Source organism: Toxorhynchites rutilus, chromosome 1 (assembly GCF_029784135.1).
Source record: "Toxorhynchites rutilus septentrionalis strain SRP chromosome 1, ASM2978413v1, whole genome shotgun sequence".
NCBI classification, from domain to species: domain Eukaryota; kingdom Metazoa; phylum Arthropoda; class Insecta; order Diptera; family Culicidae; genus Toxorhynchites; species Toxorhynchites rutilus.
Window position 1 is genome coordinate 159,993,372 of NC_073744.1, and position 26,708 is coordinate 160,020,079.

Below are 26,708 nucleotides of genomic sequence, written 5' to 3' on the forward strand. Positions count from 1 at the left end.
ACATATGTGAAAAAATGCACAAAACTTATCATTTTTAAATGCTTCACAGATTTTGATCTGTGTTATGGACAAATAAACACAAGGATCTTATTTTGGAATATTGAGGCTATCGATTGAATTAAGCAGTGCTGGAAAATGCGCGTCGGTCACTGTATACTGGCAGGAGATGAAACTAACCTGATTCATATCTTTCAGTACCGATTTGAAGGCGAAGTGAACGAATTTGATTCTGGCAAATCGTTTAAAAGTGGTAACAATATGGTGAGCAAATTCCTTGATTGAAATCGTTTTATTTGGATTGCAATTTCTGCATATCGATATATAACTATTTGATTGATTCGTCGAACATTGCAGCATTGATTACTCGGTTCCGTCAGGTCCGTCAAAAATACACCTATCCCCCTATTTACACGGTACCTGTTTAACACGATTTCGCTTTTAAACGGTTTATTAAAATAACAAATCTTGGAAAACTTGAAAAAATTATATATGTAGTTCATATGTAGCAAGTAGAATAGGATCACAGTTTTAACTACGAGTGCGATTTCATGTTCCAGAATTGGTGAGTTATCAATTTACTATCATTTTTGGGGTCTTGATGTGTAATTTGTGTCCATTTTTCAAGCTCTTAGAATGCCAAGCATATCGACAAAAATGAAAAGTAAAGGAAAGTTATATTTTTCGGCTTTCGACTGGAAATCTCTTTAATAAATTAAAGTATAAATAAAGCAAAACAAATCTACGCAGCTGTTAATTGAATATTTTATCACTAAGTCTGAAATCGAATCTGAGATCTTCCCGAATTCGTCGACTGTTGAACCAGAATCGCACCAGGAATGTTTAAGCGATAAGGATGACTTTATACTAATCAGAATAAACATACTTGTAGATCCTAAAAGTGGTGATAGCGAATAAACTTATTGCAATTTAGTTTCTTGAAGAATTCTTTGTTTATTTTTATCCAAAATCTATAATGAATTTCATAAGCAGATTTTTATAATTGTTTTTCTTAAATAAATGATTGAATTGAGTATACACCTATCCCTCGATTTACGCTGGAGATAGGTTCCCGATGAAACCGTGTAGAATGAAATGTAAAACCGTGTAAAACGAAATAAGCCCTCACTATATACTCAATTCAATCATTTATTTAAGTAAAACAATTATAAAAATCTACTTATGGAATTCATTATAGATTCTGGATATAAATAAACAAAGAATTCTTCAAGAAACTAAATTGCAATAAGTTTATTCGCTATCGCCACTTAAAGGAACTACCAGTATTTTTATTCTGATTAGTATAAAGTCATCCTTATCAAATGAACATTCCTGATGCGATTCTGGTTCAACAATCGACGTATTCGGGATGTTCTCAGATTTGACTTCAGACTACGTGATAAAAGATTCAATTAACAGCGTAGATTTGTTTTGCTTTATTTATCCTTAAATTTATTAAAGAGATTTCCAGTCGAAAGCCGGAGATATAACTTTCCTTTACTTTTCATCTTTGTCGATATTCTTGGCATTCTAAGAGCTTGAAAAATTTACACAAATTACACACGAAGACTCCAAAAATGCTGGTAAGTTGATAACTTGCCAGCTCTGAAACATAAATTCGCACTCGTAGTCAAAACTATGATCCTATTTCACTTGCTTACATATGAACTACAAATATACATTTTTCAAGTTTTTCAAAATTTATTATTTCACAAACCGTGTAAAAGCGAAATCGTGTGAAACAGGTGTATAGTGAGAATTTATTTCGCGGAGGCGATCTGCCATAGTGGTAAAATCCATGCCTCTCACGCTAAAGGTCACGAGTTCAATTCTCACACCCGACATTCTTCCAAAAATGGAAGTAAAAGTGACGAACCAGCTAAATGAGTTAAAAATCACTATAATACAGATAAAAAAAGAGTTTATTTCGTTTTTCATAGCAAAATCTAAGATTTCATTCTACACGGTTTTATCGGGAACCTATCTTCAGTGTAAATCGAAGGATAGGTGTATAGAGAAAAAATTGAGTAAAATCAACAATTACAAAAGTAATTACGACTTAACCATTCAACTATTTCTATCATTGAAAGAAATGAACAGATAATCAATTCATTGGTTGACTTTTATACTTTTGAAACTGGTGAAACTGTTTTGGAATTTCATCATTCACTGAAATCGTCTTTGTTGGCATATTCAGTATGGGACTAAATCAAATGTGAAACAGGCTGACATACTTAGAAGCCGTAAAATCTCCATTGATGACATGGCGATTGATATCAAATTTTAAATCACCTTCAGCAAACTGTTTGATCAGTGAAACGATGATTTGTGCATGAAATCTTTGAAAATTCTCAAATAGTAGCTTTGAAATGACACCAAAAAATCGATTTGTGTGAAAGATGAATTTCCGTGAAGTTGGCATGAATAGTTTCATTCATTTTCGAACATGTGTAAAACGCACTATGGAACACAAAATATCTAATAAAAAAAAACTCACGTTACGAACGGTTCATTCAATGAGCAATGTGTGCTCCGCAAACAGAGTCGTTCTTAATGTAGCGGCGAGACACATTTCTTATATACCAACATCATAGCGAAGCCATTCGTAGCTGAGCATTGTGTAACATAACAGCCAAAGAAACATAACTAGCGCACGCAATAAATAGAGCCTTTGCTGCGGCAATGCGTCAAACGGTGCTCTGTTGTCATGCAGATCGGTAGCGCCCAAATTGTGCACTTAGGAAGGTATGCTCAGAACATGCACAACGCATGTCCAGTGCAGTGCTTGCACTAATGTTTGGTTTTCTGGTTTTCTTGATACCCAATCTTCTTCTGTTCCAATGGCATTAACTTTCCTAGTGAATTATTCGCGTTATTTTCACAACAGTACTTGGTTGAAATTTCTAGTCAAATAGCACGCCTTGAATATTTTCTGAAAGGCAAATTAGAGAAAGTGCGTGTACCAGTGCGAGCCGGAAGAAATTCTCCGAACGAAAACCGACTCTTTCGGACTCTGTTGCCTCAAACTGGCTCTACATTACAAAGTACGCTACAGAAGACGATTATGTTGCGTTCATTTGAAAGATGAGAAAATTTAGTACAGGATAGAGTAGTGGAACATCTAAATTAGTGGATTTTAATAACATTTTGGAAGTGAAAAACATAAGAGTTAAAATATTTGTTTTCCAAACTGTATATAATCGAGTCCAAAATTGTATATAATCGAATCACATAGAATCGAGTCTGTATATAATCCAGTTCGACCTGTATATCATTTGTATAATATAATATATATTTTCCTCTTAGAAAACATTTTCTAACTTCATTTTATGATAAGGTGTAATATTATCACGCATTTATACAACAGCACTAGTAGCTATATGGATAGCGTGGTCGTGTGAAACAGCTTTGCATTCCAGCCGGCCTTGGTTCGATCCCCATTGACGTCGTATGGACTTTTTTTTGGCACAATCCCAAATAACATGAAGGAAGAAAAAGAAAGAGATGTATGCTCCCATACATACAAACCTTTTCTAACCTTTAAAAACCGCGCATTTGACCCTCCAGCACACGGAAAAGCATTATTTCTACCAAAGATGAAATGTTTTCAGCCAACGCTAGTTTGGATGTACCTTCTTCATCGTTCTTCGTGTAGTAGATGATACCAATTTCGGCCAGAAGATCGTCGGACCGGCGTGAGCCTTCAGGAGAGGGAGAATCCGCTTTTTGAGACACTCTTCCAAATACACCTACCTACTCATGGTGCTTGTGGTAACGGAAGGTGTACTCCGCTTTCCGCAAGTACAAATCGCTTGCCAAACTAAGAACTTTTTGACGAACTTCGACATCTTCTGTGTCCAGATCCAGAGGCCGAAATTGTGGTATTCTGCACGAATGTCTCGCTCGCATGCAACTTGCGTGCAGCCACATCTCGAACTGAGGCGTTCGGTTTCCGTTTAAAGGCCCCAACCTCGCGTTTGTGATCGTTCTCATTGGCCTGACGGTTTTTTTTCCGGATCTTATCTTCCGATCAATAGTCAGACGTTCTTAACTCACATAGTGTAAACAATACACACTGAACTATGTTTACGCAAAAAGTCAATTAATTTTACCCAACGGGTTCAAATTTAGACCAATTTGAGAATGTGAGAATTTTGAACGGTCTACACGTGTGAATTTATGAACTTATAATATGTGGCAATGTCAACAGTTTGAAATTTGTAACACATGTATTTTAAATGGGTGTACTTCAGCTCCAGAATGACAACCGTGACAGCTATTTTCAAACTTATTGGGATCGAAGCTCGATTCCAATGACCTTTCGAAAATCTGGAATGTAAATTTGAAGACTAAAATTCCACAGAATGTCACCGGTGACATATAAACGTTTTGACAATAATCTTTTGCGGGTCTTGTCGATGAAAAATGATATCGTGCTATCATTCGCCTTCGAAAAAAAAGCTTCCTACACTCACTTACCCCAAATGAACTGCGCGTCAGTCAAGAGGAGCACCGACCAAAAAAAAAATCGTACCATCAAAGCATGACGCACACCATCCGCATATTGGGCCGAATGTAGACTCCTGGAATCTGGTGAATTTTGATAAAGTGATAGGCTCTCTCGATCGTGGGGAAAAGTCTATTGCTTGCGTGAAACTACAGATGCTGACTCACTTTCCCGCGGGACTGCATTTGAAGTTCACTTCTCCCGCGGAATCCACTCTTCATTCAGTTCAACGGGGCAAAGGCACCTCGCAAAAATTGCATTCCACTCGCGGATTGCCGCTTTCCATCCCTGCCTTTCGGCAGGGAATTTTCCCGAAAGCGGTGTTCGACAGAACAAAAGAGACTTGATTTTCCCTAATCCTTCCGTTCCTCCCGGTTCAAAGCGAATGATTTGTTTTTTTTTCGCTGTTCCCGTTGTATGTGCCTTCACAAACTTCATGGATGAGTACTTTTCCCATTGAACGCCCGAACCGGTCGTCCTCTAATCGCTTTCAGCTTCCGCCGTCACCCCCGCCGGCAATTCCGCGTGATTTTATCCATCCTGTGCCACCCACACCCTTATCGGGACCGGAGAGTACAATATCACAGAGCGCTCCACTCAACTAACATCATCATCAAAATCGTCGTGTTTTCATCCCTCGCGCTGTCACCGTCACCGAGCATCGAACAAACGGAGGGCCAAGCCACGTAGTTTCAAATTCCTATCCCTCTCATCCTCGGCATCAGCTTCCGCCGCGGCGCGTTCCGCTTGACGTTTCTATTGAACGCTTTCTGTCGCTGTCGCTCGGTGTGCAACAATGGGATGGCACGTCATCATATCATCCTTCTGATCCAGCACCCCGCCCTCGCATCACTCAATAGTTTAGCACTTGAATGAGAAAATATTTCGAATAATTCCGTGCATTATCTCGCTGGTAAACGCGCTGCTACTGCTGCTAGCGCTCCTCGAATCTTCGGGCTCTTGTTTTCCGAGCGGCACTATCCCGCGGCCGGAACATCGCACATTCCCCACAGCTACACAATTGCACAGTATTTATTTGATCTAATTTGTATTGATTGATTAATTTTCCTGCTGATTAACACAAAGAACAATGATAATGAATTATATCGCTTTATTATGGCGTTGTGTTGTGTTGCGTTGTGTTGTGCTGGGTGTGTGAGTGGTGTACCCTTCCGGTCGTTTGCAGTCTGGCATGGGCACGTGGGTAGAGGGATGTTGTACTTTGCCAGGAGATACCTGAACCGCATACTCGGGTCGTTCGGGAATCGATTTTCATGGGGCGAAGCTCTCGCACGGATAAGGGTTGAAAGGTACGCTCAGTGCACAGTGCACATGATTGTTGTGTCGGAGTAAAGGGTGTGTCACATCAAATTGCATCACGGAAAAAACGCTGTAGAAATTCGCCCAGTAGACCGATCCTTTTGAAAATTTTAGACAGTAAAATAAAAACTAGTAAACAACTTTTGGCATTTTCTTTTTATTCATACTTCGAGCTCAAGCCCGTATGCTCGCACCTTCCTCTTTACCCCGTCCATAAGGTTCTGTACAACGTCAGGTTGTAGTTTTTCTTGAACAGAAATCCATTTTCTCTTGAAGTCCGCCTCCGATTTGACAACTTTTGGGTTCTTCCGGAGGGCCTGCTTCATAATCGCCCAATATTTCTCTATTGGGCGAAGCTCCGGCGCGTTGGGCGGGTTTATTTCCTTTGGCACGAAGGTGACCCCGTTGGCTTCGTACCACTCCAACACGTCCTTTGAATAGTGGCACGAAGCGAGATCCGGCCAGAAGATGGTCGGGCCCTCGTGCTGCTTCAATAGTGGTAGTAAGCGCTTCTGTAGGCACTCCTTAAGGTAAACCTGCCCGTTTACCGTGCCGGTCATCACGAAGCGGGCGCTCCGCTTCCGCAAGAGCAGATCGCTTGCTACACCATGTACTTTTTGGCAAACTTGGATAGTTTCTGCTTGCGAATCTCCTCCGGAACGCTGAATTTGTCCTCTGCGGAGAAAAACAACAGTCCCGGCAGCTGACGAAAGTCCGCTTTGACGTAGGTTTCGTCGTCCATTACCAGGCAATGCGGCTTCGTCAGCATTTCGGTGTACAGCTTCCGGGTTCGCGTCTTCCCCACCATGTTTTGCCTTTCGTCGCGGTTAGGAGCCTTCTGAACCTTGTATGTACGCAGGCCCTCCTGCTGCTTGGTCCGCTGGACGAATGAACTTGACAAATTCAGCTTATTGGCGACATCCCGGACCGAACTTCTCGGATCACGTCTAAACTGCTTAACTACGCGCTTGTGATCTTTTTCACTGACGGAGCATCCATTTTTGCCGTTCTTCACCTTCCGGTCGATGGTTAGGTTCTCGAAGTATCGTTTTAGTACTCTGCTGACCGTGGATTGGACGATTCCCAGCATCTTACCGATGTCCCGATGTGACAACTCCGGATTCTCGAAATGAGTGCACAGGATTAATTCACGACGCTCTTTTTCGTTCGACGACATTTTTCCAAATTTACGAAGAATTGACAGTGAAGCATGGCCAACGTGATCTATACACTCTTATCTGATTATAAGCGAAAGCTGAAGATATAATTCCTAAAAATTAAATTTCTACAGCGTTTTTTCCGTGATGCAATTTGATGTGACACACCCTTTAAAAAAGAGAGTACATCAATTAGCATACAGACGTTCAGCATAATTGATGAATTATGTAATAACTACGTGCTTCATGCTCCATTTCAGCGAGCGGTCTGCATAAAAGAGAATTATGGATGAACTGAATAGGATTTCAGATCTCAGATTTTTGACGTAGGACTACGTCTAACCGGAAGATATAGGGGGTGAAATGGAAATCTAGGCACTGAACAAGTAGGAAAAAATGCAAGATTTGGAACGCTTATAACTCGAGCATTTCTCAATAGATCGCAAAGGTTTTTGCATCAATTGATAGGAAATATATCTACGCATCTATCATAACGAATAACATTTCATTTTTCTTGAGATAAATAATTGAATAATTGTCAAATATCAAGCATTGTCAAAATGCACTATGTGCCCATTTTTGGTCCATTCTGTGCTCCTCATATCGTACCGACCAAAACGGGCAACCAGAGCAGCAGCGAAATAGAATGAAGCACGATTGGAAAGGAAAAAGAAAAAATGAACGAAACATTGGTCGCAGTCTCACACATGCGTAATTCTCGTGCCAGCCAGTCAGCTTAAAAATCCCCGCTCCGCTGCCGTACCGATCATTCTTTGTGTGGACACCGACTGGACAACATCGTTGCTGGACGAGCTGGACGGCGAGGGATCGAGTGCCTTTCTCAAGGCAAGAGGGCGGAGGTGGTAGCGCTGGAGTAGAGTAGAGTAGAGTTTTCAAAGGGCCTTTCTCAAGGCTAGAGACGAATGAACTGCAAAAGTTTAAAGTCTCTATAATACAATACCTTCCTTCCTTCCGTAACGATCATTCTCATTCAAACCGTACACCACATCGGTTCGCATCACAACACATCAACAAACCAACCCAAGCAGCCATGTCTGGACATGGTAAAGGAGGAAAAGTGAAGGGAAAGGCAAAATCCCGCTCGAACCGTGTTGATCTGGAGTTCCCCGCAAGGGTAGCTAGGCCGAGCGCGTTAGTACCAGTGCACCAGTCCACCTAGCCGGCGTTATATAGTTTCGGCCGCCGAAGTGATCGAGTTAGCTGGCAAAGCTGCTCGCGACGATAAGAAAACCCGCATTCGGAACAGAACACATTCGGTTCGGTGGACATCAAGACAACAGGCAGTTGCACGAGTGGCGAGTGGCAAACGCAATCGCAAAACGGCATCAGGTAGCAGAAGAAAAAAGTTTGTTCTTTATACAAACTGCTTTGGTGGCAAATCCAGAACAAGGCGGCATCGAGGGCGTTCGAAATGGTTTTTTTCAAAACCACGAGTACTAAGTTTTCTAAATTGGAACCATTCCATAAAACAAGGCGCTTTTCAGGGCCATTAAACCTTCCAAAAAGAGTTTAGGAAATACAGTTCAATGCTTTCTAAAACATTATCCAAAATAATAATAAAACACAAATTGATTTTTTCATAATTTGTTTGCCAGGATATGATGAGTATGTTGTTCTGAGCTTATTGATTTTCACCAATTCTTAAATTGCGCTAGAGTATAAAACACGCGGACCCCAAAAAAATATCTTATTTTCTTTCAAACCGTAAACCCGTGTGGTTGTACGGCATCGGCATCGTGGACGTAACAAAGGAGGACAAGTTAAGGGAAAGGCAAAGTCTCACTCGAACCGTGCAGATCTCCAGTTCCCTGTTGGCCGCATTCACTGATTGCTCCGCAAGGGTAACTAGGCCGAACGGATTGGTGCCGGAGCACCAGTATACCTAACAGCGATTATAGAGTTTTGGCCGTCGGAGTGCTCGAGTTGGCTTGTAAAGCTGCTCACGACAATCAGAAAACACGCATCAAGAACAGAGCAGCTTCGGTTCGGCAAGGCAACAATTAGTTTCAGTGAGTGGCAAAGTCGCATTAAATGTAATTTACTGAACAATATGTCACAAGCTGGATGGGAAGAAATTTTCCAACTGTGAAAGCTGTGGCGAATGGCAAACGCAATAGCTAAACAGGAAGGTTTAACTGAACAAGATGGGAATATCGAGTGATAACAAAAACACAACACCAAAGGTTATTTTGAGAACCATCAACATATTCATAAAGAGTAAACAGTAAACTAATCCATTTTTCAGGTAGATAAGTAGGTATTCACGTAGGAGAAGAAAATAAAACAATATATTTAAAATATATATATTTAACAAAAGCTGTCCCCTTTGTATAGTCCTACGTCACTTCGGTTATGTCCCCGACATAACCCACCCGTCTTTTTTTCATTGACAATGCAAATGTCTCGACCGATCGACCAACTGTGAACAGGATCTATGGAATTACCAGAGAAGAGAAGTGGAACTTGAGAGAAAAAAGTGGCAACGATTTGTGGCAAGAAAATGTAAACAGTGAAAAAATTGACAAATAGTTTACGCTCTAAAAATTGAACATAATGTTAAAATGTCTCTAAAAGGGTGGGAGACATCATATTTCGGAGGTTCGTATATAATGTTATTAATGTTAGCATCATCATGATAAACACGGTGAATGGGATAGAAATTACGAACCGAAATTGAATAAGATATACATATAGACGCTAAAACGCTGTGGATAGATATTATAATGCATTTTTATCGGTTTATGTATAATGCATTATCAAAATAAATCCATATGTATTTTAATCATAACTTGCTGTGCTATTCATAACAACATTTATGATCGTATTCCACCAATGATGACAAATGTGTAATTTACGAATGAAGCTTCGCCATAGAAACTGAACATTGAATAAAAAAAAATAAAATGTGGTAAGAGCATCAGTTGAAATATTTTAAAGCATTCTCATCGGAATAAATTGAATGATACAATAATTATACGACTAAATAATGTAGGTATGCTTAGAAAACAACATAAAAATATGATGTCTGATTTTTTTTTCAGTTTTGACCACACCCCATAAAAAGCTATTTTTATTTTTTAAATACCCTCTGTTGGTATTGTATCTAAAATTTACAAGGTAATAAAACGTTAACGTCAATTAGTTTCTAGTAATCAGTTTTTTAGTTGCAGGGGAAATTAACACCAAACTATATTTTTTTAGTATTATATATAGATTCCATGCCAAACCGACATAGTGGTTCTCAGATTTTCGTGTAAATTGGTAGTTTTGTTCCTTTTCGTTAAATATTAGATCCCATTCCATTTTAGGGTGGTTCGAAAAATCTAGTTCTCTCCTTTTCTCCAAAAAAATTTTTTTTTAGATTCATATCTTTTGAACTACTAAACCGATTCAGATGATCGACAAATCAAATTGGCCAGTTAGTTTTTTTTAAATACTATATTTGCAAAAAAAATAATTTTGTTTTCTTGATTATTGATCGTAATTGTTCTTTATAGTTTTCATTCAAGGGCGCTATGTTTTTTATATTTTTTCTCGAAAGCTGAGGATTTTTTAGATAACATATCCAAAAATGTGTTCTTCGTTTTTAAATTATGATTTTTCAAAATTAACCGATGGTTCAAAAAATCATTTTTCTCCTTTTTTCCAAAAATGACGTTTTTAAAAAAAATCATAACTTTTGATCTACTGAATCGACTCATATAATCGACATAGTTAATTTAAGTCAATAATTTCACACTTGCAAAAAAAATTATTTTTATTTATGAAAAACAGATACAATTATTAATCACGAAAACAAAATTAATTTTTACGCAAGTGCAATATTTTTCCAAAAAATTCTTGGCTTTAATTTGATATATCGATCATCTGAATCGCTCTAGCAGTTCAAATGTTATGAATTTTTGAGAATAGTAAAATGGGGAAGAAATTAATATTCCGAACTATCGGTTAACTCTAAAAAATTATAACTCAAAAAAGAAAAAAGAATAAATCTAATTTTGAGTAAAAAATATAAATGTGTAAAAAAATCGTCAGTTTTCAAGAAAAAATATAGAAAAATATAGCGCCGTTTATCCCGAAACCATGTAAACTATAAAAACGGTAAATGTAAAATTGTAAAATTCAAATTTCTTGGAAGTTTGATATTTTTCCAGAAAGACTAGCTAATTTACTTCAATTTGATGTATCGATCATCTGAATCGGCTTAGTGGTTCAAAAGTTATGAGTTTTTGATAAAAGTCATTTTGGGAAAAAGTGAAAAAATGGAATCACCAAAAAAAAAATAATACAGGTTCAATGTTTTACCATAACGAAAACAAGCTACCAATTTTCACGAAAATCTGAAAACCACTATATCAGTTTGGCATGGAATGGCTGAAGTAATACTGCAATAGTTCACAAATTTCAAAGCTCGCGTTTTTCTTGTTGTTTTTCATGTCTTTTAGTGCGGCCATAATAATAATTAGAATTACTGCATTTGGATTGATGCTAGAAAATATCATTAACTTCCTTGAATAGTGGATGTGATATAATTCACTTTATATATGTATATACATTAATAAATGTTTTCAAACGAATACATTTGTCAAACAAACTGCAAAACTGAATACTTTTATACTGTGCCTTCATTTTTTGAGTTTAACGTTCAAAGACCCTTCAATAAAAATGGCATTGGAACAACAGACTAAAACTGACATACAATTCAATTATGACAGATGATTGCGTTCTGATTGGCGCGTGCTCCAACTGGTGAACCGCCAATTAAAAGGCTCTCCAACTAAAAAAACGCCAATAAGCGAATGGTACTGTAAAACTGTGAAAAATATATAAAAAATATACAATCTAAGACTCTTTTTGTCGTTTATGAGTTTGTTTTATTTTAAGTTACTGCTTGGCATGTTTGCGGATAACGGAAAGATATGATATGTTGGTTTGAAAGTTAAGAATTGAAAAAAAAAATATAAAATTCATGTGAATGGAGACAACTTTTGTGTACAGCACATGCCACTAGGGCCTCTTGCTGATTAAGTAAGTAAGATTTCTTACAAAACGTCATAACTTTACAACCATTGAGTCGATTTCAAAAATCGTAATATCAAATGAAATCTTATTCTTTTATGATTCAACTTTAATCTGTCATTCACACAAACTCAAAAATTAAATACTACAGAAAAACTTTAATTATAACGCTTAGAGAATTTGCGACTTAATTTTCCACAATTCGCTCTTTCACACCAAATTTTTATCTTGTCGCAATTTTAAACCTCTCAAATTGAATTGTTAAAATGATAGGTCAAAGAACGAAAAGCAGGAGAAATTAACAAATAATGGAGGGTAAATAATAAAGCAATATTAATCATGGATTTTTAATAACCATCTCAGAAAAATATTGAAAAAAAACATTCCTTTTTTAATTTCTCTTTCAAATTTTGATAAAATCGCACTGAATAGTTAAATAAGAGCAATATTAATATTTGAATAAACTTATGTAATTATAAACATGTTTATATAAACCTTCCCATCTTCTCATTCTTCATTAAAGACTTTGCGTCAAGACAGCTAGAAATCCATACACTCTCAAATCAAGTGTGCCTGAAAAAAATATATTTTTCACGTAAACAAGCGATGAAAATATGGACACTTTTTAGTCAGTGAATTGTATGGAGTTTCACTGCTGTGGAATTACGGTGATTTCAACGGGAATGAGGATCTACGAAATTTAATACAGCCTCTACGAATTTATACGGATTTGTAACTTTAGTGCATCTTGTTTCGCATTGTTAAAAACCACATATAATCTTATTTTGAAGTAAGCGGAGAAAAGACAAAACCAATTGAGACATGATTAACTGTTCAACACAAAAAATTCGCCTGTGGTCGCAATTCGGAGTTCTCACCTTCGTGTAAGACTACGGTCCGGCGCGTTTCTGGCCTCGCTGCACTGTTGTATGCTTCCAACTCTCAACTCGTAACTTGTACCCGACGTTTCGGATTGAGTGGTTGGGGTTCCTTGAAACTTGGTTTGAAACCTCCCACTCCGTGGACAACCGTGGACATTCCTTACACCCCTCCCCCTGTTGTCCACGTGGACATTTCTCCTGTTTTTGGAAGAACATGAAGAGAATCCTATATATTTCGCTTAAATCTAATTTCAAGTTTGTTTCAATTTTCTATTACATGTTTTCTTAATAGAATTGATATTCTTATTAGTAACGATATGTTTTGAATTCACTGATGTTGATATCATCGTGCTGTTCAAACCGTCTAAATGTTGTAATGTATTGCTAGTTTTGGATCGTTCAACACACCCGAATTGTCACTCAAACGAATAAACGTTATTTGTATTCACTGCATTAAACTTTGTGCTTCGTTATTGGGAAGGGATAATGAAAATGAATTGGTGGATTGAACACGCTTTGAATATAAAAATTGTTAATTAAAATTTACTTCTGCGTATTAAATATGTATTTTATGTGATTTAAAATTATATTAATTTACGAGTGGTGAAAAATTTTCAAGGATAGTTATGTCTAATACTGATTTTATATTATAATAATCAATTTTAGCGGTAATATCAAAGTAGTTCAGTCGAGGTCAGGACTGCGGGTTTTAAGTAATCAAATAACAAAATTTCGCGGATTGCGAAATATTTTCTCGTCTTACAGAAATCTTAACAGTTGATAATCAATATCTGGTGAGTAAGACGGGTGGATTTTTAGAAGCGCTCTTGAAGCGTTCTAGATCGTTGATTCTAATACGTTCAGCTGCGAGCAGTACTTGTTGGAATTCATCGAGACTAGTTACTTGGTGGAAGCTCATAATGCAGATTTTGTTCCAGTCCTACCAGACCCAGAGAATCTGCTTCGGGGTTATATTCACTTGCCCAATATTTGTTTAACTCAACTTTATTGGGAATGATCTTCACAAGTTGCTACAAATATGTATTTTTGTGCTCCCGTGGCCGAGTGGTTAGCGTTACACATTCACCCCTATTCTGTATTTCGATCGATTCGAAATATTTCGAACGACTTGATAGAATTTCATGCTGTATTCCGTTCGAGTTGTTTTTGCATTTCGTTCGATTTGCTTCTCTTCGAAAAATAAATGGGCAAAACATTTGAAACAGGGTAAACGAAATTATAACTCGAACAAAATAATGGTTTCGAACAAAATGCAAATCCGGCGAAATGCAGAATCGGGATGATTATCATGCTGGGGGTTCGAGTTCGACTTGCACTGGGGTCACGCGTATTCTAGAGCTTTACACTCCTGAATACATTCAAGGCGTGCTCTTAGGCATAGAAATCTCAAATAAATACTACTAATAAAAATAAAAATAATACCTACGTTGAGAAGCCTAAAGTTCCACTGGGAACGTTAGCGCCATCCATGTCAAGTCATGCATTTTCGTTGCGTTTATGAAACGAATCGTAGCTTGAGATGCGTTCTTCCAAATGTTTCTCGATAAAATAAACCCATATTCCGGAATCCGGTCGGATTTGAAGTTAGCACAATATTGCGTTCATTCATCTGATAGAATCAAATCCAATCGGGTTGTGCAAATGTTGCAACTTTGCAAGCCACTAGAAGTGTATTACAAAAATTACCAGATATCAATAAAGAAAAACATCATTACAAGAAACAGATCTCCACAGACACGGCCCGTGCACTCATGCAAGAAGCTGGGAGCTCTCGAAAAATAAATACGAAGCCGTTTTGTCATCAAGAGCAGAAGCTGAATCGAAACCTGCACATAAGTCGTGATTTGTGATACTACAAAAATTACAACATTCTTTGTGTCTTTATCCTGACGGAATACATGGTCCTCTATTACCGATTGGAATAAATTGATCGATGCCAGTTCATGCGCGTTTCATTCAGAATATACATCTCCAGGAAGAAGTCCATCCATATGAAAAAATATGGACGTCTGACCGGGCAGGCAACTCGGTACAAGGTTTCAATACAGAGTATTCAGGGTGGGCGTAAAGTTAAAAATATCTTGTAAATATAGAGCAGATCTCATTGAATTTTTAATATAAATATGGATGTTTTGCTTAAAAATATACTTTACGTGTCCACGTGTACATTATCTAAACCCCCTCCTTCCTCACCGTGGACATGCGTGGACATTTTCGTAATCCCTAACCACAACGCCCCCCCCCCTCCAAAGTTGTCCACGTGATATGTGAACAGCCCCTTATTAGCAGGCCATTTTATCATTTCAGTATCATTATTTTTTTAAGAAAAACAAAAAAAAACTTTTGTTCCTTAAATGGGTACTTTTGGGGTATGACATAAAAAATAATCCACATGCGTAAATTTGTTGTACCATGTTTTCTTCATCGATGCACCCCTCGGTTTTGGCAGCTAGTTTATATCTGACATATCTGACACAAACATAATTTTCGTAGCGGTTTAGTGAACTTTTGATGCAAGAACGGATACGCTAATCATATCCGGATGAAAGAATAAACCACCATTCGGGCGATTGAAGAAGATTGTTAATTCTCCAACAATCCACATTCCAAATTCCTGAGCTATCAACATCCTTGCTTCCTTCAGCCGAAAAATCTGCCATCTCCCTTTATGGTGTAATCCACCAGGACCTGAAAAGCTACTTCGCCAAAAAGCAACCGATGATCAGGAACACCAATAATAACGACTTCAGTTTTGTGAGGGACCATCTCAACAAGCCGCTGGTGTTCAGAAACTGCTGTTTACCAAGAAAAAGCGACTCCGAGACGGAAGAGCGTCGAGAGCCTCCAGGACCGGCATCTACAATCGGCTATGAATCACGGTGGTGGAAGCCTCGTGGTGCGGGGCTGTTTCTCGTGGGCTGAGTTGGGAAACTTAGCGCAGGTCAATGGTATTGTGTGGATGGTGAATGTAATCCTCTCTTTTACATCTAACATATTTCGCATGAAATGCGCTGCTTACCCTTTTATACATACCGTGTCTATGCGACACAGCCCTGTCACCCATATTTCGGCTGTTTTGAGGTTCGTGCTAGCCCTGCATCATTCAACCCAATCAAGCAGCACGAGTTCTCGGCCTCTTTCGGATTCGGACTGCGGTATAGGTAAGTCGTGTTCTCTGCGACTCTCTGAAACATTTCCAAAATGGCTGGTGTCTTGGTGGTCGGAACCCCACAGGTATTATGACTGCCGATTGTTACATCAACATTTTGTGCGAGAACCTGGAAGAATCCATGCTGAAAATGGGGCTGGAAGATAACTACACCTACCAGCAAGATGTTCACCCGAAGCATACTGCGAAGAAATGTTTTATCTATAAAATAAATTCACGGACTCATGCCTCGAGTGTTTGGTGCTCCAGTTTTGCAAAGTATAATGTTTTGATGAAACGCTTTAACCATTAAAGAAAAAATTACCACTTCATAGAATGAGCAGTCCTTATATGAAACGTTCAATTGGCTGCAGCTGGGGACAGTTAGGTGGGTTAAGGTCTTGATGTTGTTTTCAGAAAACCATTGTAGAGTGGATTTGACATAATGTGCCAATGCCAAATTCGGCCAGAATAGAGGAGGAGCCTCGTGCTTCGTATAAAGTAGAAGCAATCTCTTCTTCAAGCATTCTTCCACATAAATTTGAGCATTTATAGTCCCTTTTGTGAAAAAAGTTGACGATCGCATGCCACACGTGCAAATGGCTCGCCAAACGAGCACTTTTTGACCGAATTTTTCCATCGCAACAGTCGTATCCGCGAATGGTACACTCTCTCCAATCGATTTTGTATAAAATTGATATCCCGGCAGCGTTCTGGAATCTTCTTTGACGTATGTTTCGTCATCTCTGAGAATGAATTGGTTGGGATTGTTCAAAATACGCTAATATAGCTTTCTAGCTCGTGTTTTAGCGCGTTCTTGCTGTTCCGTCGTTTGTTTGGCCACTTTTTGCTTTTTATGGGTCTTAAGACCATGTCTCTGTTTAATCCGCCCAATACTGGTTTTTGACTTCTTGGCCAAATCACGAATAGATGTAGATCTGTTCTTCTGAATATAATTTACAACTTTTCGGTCCAATTCGGGATTACTTGGTCCGGGTTTTCGTTCACTTCTGCTGGGATCCTCGAAATCATTACCGAACTTTGCGACGCTTCGTTTAACACTTTCTGGAGAAACTTTGTTTTTTTTTTTGTTATTTTGTGGCATGTAACACCCTTTTCGGGGCACCAATTGTGCAGAATTTTCTTTTTAATTTCCAAATCAATCCGCGACATTTCGAAAACAACTTTATGACCGCGACTAAATGACTTGTATTTCGAATTTTGACATGTAAACAAAGCGTGTTCTGAATACAAAACAAAGAAAAAAGTTCGCCCGTTTGTTTGTAATAACGTGTTAAATATTTAAGACTGCTTTCCGATAAACTCCTTACCGGCTGTTTTCCGTGGTTTTAGTGCTTCACAACACAACAATGCTGGAAGACACGCGTCCATTTTTCTCGTCGCACACAGTTTTTGTTAACTAGACAGAGCTTTGGTGACGTTTTTTTCCGATTGATCATTCAATTTTCGTGAATTTGTGCATTGAATCCGGGTTGAAAGTGGTATCAGAGTGCAGCGCGTTTCAAGCCAGATGTGAAGAAGGCATTTGCTAGCGGTGAGAGCTGTGTTCTTCAGATGCAAACTAAAGATTGCTTCGCATTTAGATTATCTTTTGCCGTTCTACGAAAAAATGCTGCATAGTATAATTTGTGGATTATTTCTTTGAGAATCACGTCATGGGGAGTAATGAAGATGTAATTCTTCTAAGAGAAACTGCAAACCATTTTGGATATTCAATAAGTGCAGTATTTCGGTTTTTCAACAGATGTAATGAGAAGAAAATAATTTGAGTTCTGATTAGTACAGAAAAAGGGAGGGATGGACGTTCCTTTTTGAGACGATTACAATTCGCCCTCAAATGAGGGAGGCCTGTACGCTGGTACTGTCTTCTAATGGTATTACGGAGTCTAGTAAACTCTTTGGTTGTTCTATTTGGATTCAGAAATATACTCCAGTTGAGGTGTAAAAATTAATCTTGGCTCGGCTATCATCGATCCGATGCCGGCAATGGCCAACGTCAATAATTGACTCTGGCTAGGCGTCTTAGTAACGAACAGATCGACGAATTCTTGGAACCTCGCACAGTCGACACAGTGGTAATTGCGTCAGGGAATCTGGGTTCTGTTATCAGAGGAACTCACTTTGGTCATCACTGGTTCGGGCTTAGCTGATATATTCGTCATGTTGGTGATAAAGATGTCGATGATAGCGAGAACATCAGATCGGTTCGACCTGATTAGAGTATTTGAGCTCCGTGTCGTATAGAGGCATTCCTCAAGTCTTAGTAGAACGATGAGACCGTTTGAGTTCCGTCGGGTGTTATACCAGACCAGGTGCTATGCGTTAAGATCGCTAGCTACGTGGATAGCGTGGTCATGTAAAATATCCTTACATTCCAGCCGGCCTTGGTTCTGTCCCTGCTAGGCATCGATTGGATTTTTTTTTTGGATACAATTCCAAGCTGACCATCAGTCTGAGAGAATGAGAGATCTACTCCATACATACACACATTTTAAAACTTTTGAAAAATGTGCTTTTATTTGTGCATTTCACCCTTCAGCACACGAAAAAGCTTTTTTTTTCTGCCAAAGATGATATTTTTTCTGTAAACGCTAGTTTGGGTGTAGGTTTCGAGCAGTAAGCTGCAATAATTGGATCAATGATAGAATCTGCTTCGACACGTATGGCTTTGATAATTTTGAGTTGGAGACTTGGCAGCGAAGCCACCTCCCTAAAAAAACTGGTGTACAGAATTCAAGTCTGTCAATAAAGGGCGAACACGAAATTATTGCGACACATTCAACAGGGCATAACTTTTTTACCATTGGGTAAAAATCAACCAAATTTTGCACACTTTCTCATTGATGTGTATTGTCTACATGCTGTCAAACTCGAAGTCGTGTTTTTCGATTCAACGAAAATGGAGGTGAACCAACGCGAGTCGAGAGAACAAATTCTTTTCAAACACCTGGAATTTCCTGACCTGTCGCACCGGCAGTTGGGAAAAATGTTGAACATTCACCATTCAACCGTCTCCAGAGTGTTGAAGCGGTTCCAGGAGCGGTTGGCGTTGGACCACGGCAAAGGAGCTGGAAGAAAACCGGGACCGGGGAACAAAAAGACGGAGGGAAAGGTGAAGCGGATGATTAAAGCAAATCCCAACGTCTCAAGCCGTGATTTGGCTAAAAAGATCGGCATGTCGCAGAACTACGTCCAGAATGCAAAGAAGAGAGCTGGACTATATACATACAAGGTACAGAACTTCCCAAACCGCGATGAGCGGCAACAATCGACGGCTAAAACTCGGGCACGGAAGCTCTACGAGAAGATGCTGACAAAATATGGCTGCTGTGTGATGAACGACGAAACGTATGTAAAAGCCGATTTTAAGCAAATTCCGGGGTTGGAGTTTTTCACCGGCAAGAGCAAGTTCGATGTAGACGACAAATTTAAGAAGAAGAAAATGTCAAAGTTCGCCTCCAAATATCTCGTTTGGCAGACCATCTGCTCTTGCGGACTGAGGAGTGAGCCTTTCGTGACAAAGGGCATAGTGCATGGCGAGATCTACAAATCTGAGTGCCTCGAGAAGCGCCTTTTGCCGTCCTTGCAGCAGCACGACGAAACTCCACTATTTTGGCCAGATTTGGCATCATGCCACTATTCTAAATGTGTCCTGGAGTGGTATGAGGCCAATTCTGTCCATTTTGTTCCAAAGGACATGAACCCGCCAAACTGTCCGGAGCTGCGCCCGGTGGAGCAGTACTGGGCAATAATGAAGCGGGAACTTCGGAAGAGCAAGAATACAGTCAAAGACGAGAAGGACATGTTAAGAAAATGGAAAAAAAACTGAGAAACTGGTACCGGATGACACTGTAAAGACTTTGATGGAGGGCATCAAGCGAAAATGCGTTCAATTTTATACTCAAGGCTCCATCGATTAACTTTTCTTTTGATTTGTGAAGTAAATATATGTATAAAACTACCCTAAAATTTTGGTTTGATTCTAAACATTATAAGAAAATTGGCATGACATTTTCGGTGTCACAATAATTTCGTGTTCGCCCTTTATATTTTTTGATCAGGAAAAGGTTCTGAGTTTATGCCATTTACTGCAACCTTGTTTTTCGCAACAAACTAAAAGATTGACTGACGGACCGATATCATTAAAGCTTATACTTTAAGGGATTCCAATCAAAATCATTTTTTGAAATACATGTTCGAAAATCCAATTGAATAACAACGTTGTTTGGAGAAGACTGCTTGACGAAGCCTCTGCAAAACATAACGTGTAACGTTCGTATCCTCTTAATAAGAGCAGAAGAATAATCACTTCGAGGTGTTGAACCATTTCCGAGACCAGCTGGCTGACCTGATGAGAAGAAGGTTTCAAAACAGCCCCATCTCAAGGAGAATACAATTAAAAATCAATTTATAATTTTCGGAGCACCTTCGGCACAGTCTCGTGCTTTGTCTGCGCGTGTCCTACAAACTAGACACGCCAAGACCCCCGCACCCTCATGCCTCTCGCTAAGTACATTAAGTCCAGATTAGACGGCGACCTTCAGAAAGCGGTGCGGTTTTGTTAGCAGACGCGCTCGAGCGAACGGCACATCGCTGAAACGAAAAGCCCCCAAAGTTGGTATCGATCATTTTCCCATTCACCCGCGTCTTTACACGTTTTACACGTGAGGCTCCACGTTTTTTTTTCGAAATTATTGTACCAACACCGCGGGTTTCGTCAACGTGATGCGTTGAAGACACAGAGTGTAAATTGGAAATAGATGTCTGTTGTCCCTTGTTAACACTGCGAATAACGAAAATAAATTTGTTCGGGGAAGGTTTTTTGACACCCCTTTCGGTGGGACTGTCGGAGTGTCGGACTAATGCTTGTGCTAAGCCGAAACTAAGTGGATGACACATTTGATTCACCACATGCAAACACACATTCGAACGCGAGCTCTTCCTCTCTGTTGCATATTACCATAAACGTTTGCGGTTTAGTTTTGGTGAGTGAGTGAGTGAATGGTAGCATGGATTTAGATTTATTGTCCATTGCGACTCGTCTACAGACGCGCCTACACCACAATTTGAATGCGCGGCATGTTCGTACAGTTTCGAACCCATTCACGTAATTATTTCGAGGAAATGAAGAGGGAAATAAAATGTGACCTAACGGCTTACGTTATTCGATTAAATACGTTTTCTTGGGTAGGAGTTTTATGAATGGTTCTAATTGTTGGTTTTATTTCCTTCTATTTTTTTGTTCACCAGATAGTGGACTTGGAGCCGGCACCATTACGACAAGGTGGACACCGATGGGTCCAGGACCAACGGCTGGTTCGTTGGTCCCGGACGACACCAATGGCTCCGGCGTGGACAGCAAACACCTGGACGTTGGCGATATGAGCGATGTAAGTCCCAGAAATCACGAAAAACCCTACATATTCATGTTTTTGAACCAATGTTTTGCATGTTTTTCACTCGATTTGTGCCTAGATAATAATTACTGTGTACTTCTCATGACGCCATGTTTCCTCTCTTTCTCTCTTTTCTAGGACGTGAGTGACACTTTCCCTAATACCCGCTGCCCGCCTAGTTTTGTTTTGATTTTATGTTTCGTTTTGGTGGAGAAGTACTCGTTGTTTCAAACGTTGCTAATTTTACAGTGTTAACTGCATCGATTACAACGTGACCATCCTCTCCGTCTATATGACATAAAACAAATCAAAACAAAACAAAAATAACGAGTCGCTCAATTCGAGATAGCTTAAATGTTATTTTCTCTTTTCTTGTCTCATCCCCCTTCCTCGCCCTCTGACCACGTGCTGCCACAAATATTAATCGCGCTTTGAATTCCTGTTCAAAAAAAAAATCAATTCCGCCCCGCCCACGGTACCCGATCCGGTTAGGACGAAAAGGACCTCTCGTCCGCCGACGCAGAGGGAGTTTGGAGTCCGGACATCGAACAGAGCTTCCAGGAGGCACTGGCCATCTACCCACCCTGCGGCCGGCGGAAAATAATCCTCTCCGAGGAGGGGAAAATGTATGGTAAGTACTTCCAGAACTTCCAGAACGCGATCTGGGTGTCAATTGTTCCCATAAGGCAATTGTTTCGTTTTTCCTTCTGATCTCTGGGGCCATTCGAGCGGGTGCACCCGAGGGCTCCCCAATAAGTGATTCTTAATTATAAACGCAGTAACCACCGCAGGCGGTCCCCCTTTCCGCGCCGTGTTTGACAGCCGTTTAACGGAACACCTCACATGAAAAAAAGGGCGAAAGCTAAACGCAGAACGAAAAGATTAAAGAGAGGGTTAATTTGTTTTAATTACGACGCTACCAAGATACGCACGCTGTGTTCGCGGAGAAGCAGCACCGGCAACCAGTGAGGAAGACTGGTAGTCAGGGAAATGTTCTTCCGAAAAACATAAGAAAAAAATACGAAAGGAAGCGCATCGCGTGTTACAATGAAGGTGATAACCATGAAAGCAATTGCTGATAATTGCGACGAACCGAACCGACTCGGCGGAAAAACGGCGTCCTTTATGGCTGGTGGAATTTTTGGCGTAAAAGTTTCATTACCTTTCGGGTTCATCGGAGTTCAGGCCTACCGGATACGGAGCGAGTTTGAGAACCTTCCTGGTAGTACATTCTTAGAGGGCCTCATTTCTCGCGAAACCATAAATTTGGTTGGAATTGGGACGATAAAAACAAATTAGTTCCAATACAATTTAGGCATTAATTTCCAACAACTATGATGGATACCATAATTTAATCAGAGAACTGAATTCCGAGTTAGTTTTTTTCTGGTGTGACAGCTACAGCCGAGGAAATGCATTCCTGGTCTGGTCCACCGTACATATTGAGCCATAACTTTCACGTAAGGGCACTGTGTGAACGTCACCCAAAGTACCATCCATTCATAAAGCTTTGTCTTCAATTCCGATTAGGGATCATTCAGCATGCCGATAAAAATTTTCTCGCTTCATTCAAACTCCAAACTAATGTATTGCTCTGCCTTATTTAACTGTCAATCAGTCGTCAGAATGCAACTCGGTGCTGATGCGCAACAAGATTTTTGTACCCAGTTGAGCTCCCACTCCTTGAGCACACATGCGCTCTGGAGAATGAGCACGCTCCGAAACACAGATGAAATGTTTGGTTGTCAGCGCCTTTCTTGCGCCCAGTTTAAGCTGAGTTTTACGCTGAAATTTGCGCCGTATTTCTATACTTCACGCTTGAATCTGGATTGCTCTCTCTGTTGAGTTTTTCTTCACACAAGCGTATACGGTTCAAATAAGGGCGCGCCGTTATTTTTATGCTTTACTTAGAACGAACGAAGACAAAGCGGGCGCTAGAATTTGATGTGCATGTGTGTGTGTATAGAATGAGACGCGCATCACACAAGTGAGAACAAATGTTTAGTATCTGAGGTCTGAGCTTGTGCTCTTCGCACCAAGAGAGAATACGAGTTTTCTTTGAACGCGCGCTGATGAAAATTAAACTCAAGCGCAGCGCTGCGTTTGTTTTCTGAAGACTGCTGTCAATAATTTCAATCTCTTCATATTTGCAGAAGTGATCAATAATCTCGCAGAAATTTTCCCCAGTTGGCTGGTCTTCTTTCTCATGGTTCAGGTTTTCGAAGAAAACTGACTAGTCGGGTTGAAAGCGACCCTCCGATGGATAAGTTCTCACAATGCCAAATCTACCAATTACCAAATCTGTCATAAATCTCTCACATACGTAACCATTCCAGGGTAGCTTTCTGAATACTTGTCCTGATATGTGGTGTTCCAGAAAATTAGGTTATTCAACTAACACGCAGTCGTCTACAACTGCGGCGTGTCTTGTTCAAATATGATCAAAATCAACATGCGACAAACATCGTTACGTAATCTTTCGTCAACCATGCGGTCAAGTGTCGGACACAACCCATCAACTTTTTTCTATTGCGATGAGTCTACACTTAGAAAAATCCTCGGTCGAAAACTACCAAATACATTTTGTAATGCAAAATTAGTAGAATGTACAAATTTTTTGTACATATTGTCAACAAACCCGCATCCCTACCAGGGATTAGTATATTTTACTCGATAACATTAGTAAACTTTGATATTGTCATATCTGAAAACTGGTGAGAAAAGCGCGTATTAACCATTTTCATTGTTCCCATGAGGCAATACGGAGGTATAATAAGGATATAATTCTGATACGTGCATTTTCGGCGAGAAAATGTAGCCGATATTGGGCTTCCGAATCATGGTTCTGCTTGACATATGTGTTTATTAGTACGGTCGAAAATGACTATAGATTGGTAGTATTTACCAAAAAATTCGTTATATTTACTAATTATTTCTCTCAGTGTACGGAGTGATGAGTGACATGATTCTGGCCACCGCGTGCCGACCTTCGTCGCCTTTTTGTATGTTCAGTAAACCGGAACCAAATAGAACACGACTTTTAGAAAAATGTGAATATTTCCAAAACTTTTTGTTGGATTTATACCCAATTATTTATATAAGCGGAACTGGTGCTAAGGGAACAAACCGTTGCAAACGCTTGAAACGTTGAACGTTTGTTTGGAAAAATGTTTACGATAAATATCTAAACATAGCTTCGGGGTGAAATTGATCGATCTGTTTTTGACGTAGAACTACGTCTTTCAGGAAGGGCGCCAAATCAGAAAACAGGTCACGTTTTTATGAAATAATGTTAACGTTAAACTTCCTTTTTTCCCATATCGATTTGCCGATTTGTGTACTAACTCTACCCGTATTTCGAATGCTAAAAACTCTAACATTTCTTAACAGATCGGAAAGATGTTTGCATCAATTGATAGGAATTATTTCTACGCGTCTATCACAATTAATAAAATGTTATTTTTCATGAGATGAACAAAACGCCCTAACTGCAAAGTTTTAATTGGCTCGATTTACGGTTTCCCCAACACAGACTTCAAAATCAATGTACCTGTGGAAATCCGCTTTGCAAATATACATGTAAGTCGGGGGTATTATTTGGTGCTAAGTACTTTTGTACTCGCTTGTCGATGTACAGACCGGAATATGTTTCCCTGAAACGTACTTTTAAACTGAGAAGCCTGGGGAAATCGTCATTTCAGATACTAGAGGAGAATGAACTTTCGCGGTTCGTGAACTACGTCGGTTCATGACTTGCCTATACGAAAGTGAATAAACCGTGCTTCAATGCGGAAAGCCGAGATTGCGGAAATGAATTATTTGTTTTCTTTCGATTCAGTACATTCATCACATTCGAATGAGAAGGAATAGCCTTCGTTCGACATTGAACCCTTTCGGATCTTAATTGAGGATTTTAACCAATTTAAAACGATCGAACAATCTTCGATGACAAATTCTTTGTCATTTTCGTCGATTTCTTTCGATTGAGTTTGAATTTTCACCGCACTGATCATGTCTTTCTCATAACTCTATCTAAAGATTGATCTGCAGGCCATCCGGAGACCATCCAGGTTTTTCTTATGCGGCCAAAAACACTTCAAATGGTTACCAATTAGCTAGTTTTCACAAATCATGAAGTTCGATACGTCGCATGATGAAATTCGGTTTTTGCCATAAAGTGGTCATTTACCTCCAGAATCTGATCCATAACATATCCAGGATACGTCAATGAGATCATACATGGTTGGATTCAATAACATACAAATATTTTCCGAAAACAGGATGAGAAAATCAACAAATAGTATGGTTGCTGCTGACGCTGATTTATAGAACTGTACTGAGAGTGTAGTGGGTTTTTAGATACAGAGTTGCCTTGAGTGAAATGTAGGTTATCTGTTTCAGAAAAAAAGTTGTTTTCGTGGTGCTTTTTGGTGAAATTCACATACATTACAATAGTAATCACAATTATTTCATTACTATTTCAATTGGTAATTAGCGTCTACAAATTCGGTTTTGATGTGTTTAAAATATGTATCTTTACAACGCAAAAATAGAGAAGAAAATGCTATACAAAAAATAATAATGTTTATGTTTAATAAGCGTTGAGAATTCAAACTCTCACTCCCTTCTCATCACACTTCCTACACAGTCCAGATCTGTCAGGGCCACTGCAAGTTATCGCATGATACCGTATGAGAGAAGGGCCTCTCCAAGTCACTCTCATTAACAAAACGTTACTCAATAACGAACCTGCTACATATCAAGTTGCACCTTATTCACGCTGGCTCAATATATTGCTGCTCCCTATCACGCTCAATGGAGCAAATATCTCTTCTCCTTCGTGCACGCTCCTATCGCTTGACTTTCATTCGTTTTCTTCTTTATCCTATAGCGAAGTCTTCAATCGTCATTTTCAGAGTGAAACATTTCGATTTGATTCGATTCGAGCAGTTTATATTCATAAGAATACAAATGGAACCAGTGAGGCGAAGATTTGTGCAGTGACGTAGTGGTAAGCGAGATTGCTATACCCTCTTATCTTTTTTAAGAACTTTTTTTAAACCAAACCAAATTTTGGGTTGCCCGAAAAGTTATTGCCGATCTTTTCGATCACAAATAAAATACATTTTTACATAGAATAAACGCATAAAGATGAGATGTACATCATTTTAAATCTTAAACTTTCAAGTTTTGAAATATTTTACATTATATATACAAAAT

The 26,708-nt window shown here is 39.3% G+C and overlaps 1 protein-coding gene across 3 annotated transcripts in view; it reads left to right on the forward strand.

The window, feature by feature from the left end:
- LOC129763161 (protein scalloped) overlaps positions 1–26,708 on the forward strand; it is a 441,519-nt gene that overhangs the window by 317,478 nt on the left and 97,333 nt on the right. For all 3 annotated transcript variants that reach the window (XM_055761969.1, XM_055761971.1, XM_055761970.1), the window contains exons 2-3: positions 21,343–21,482; positions 21,990–22,119. In XM_055761969.1, coding sequence (XP_055617944.1) covers positions 21,343–21,482; positions 21,990–22,119 — 270 coding nt within the window. The remainder of the gene's footprint in view (positions 1–21,342; positions 21,483–21,989; positions 22,120–26,708) is intronic.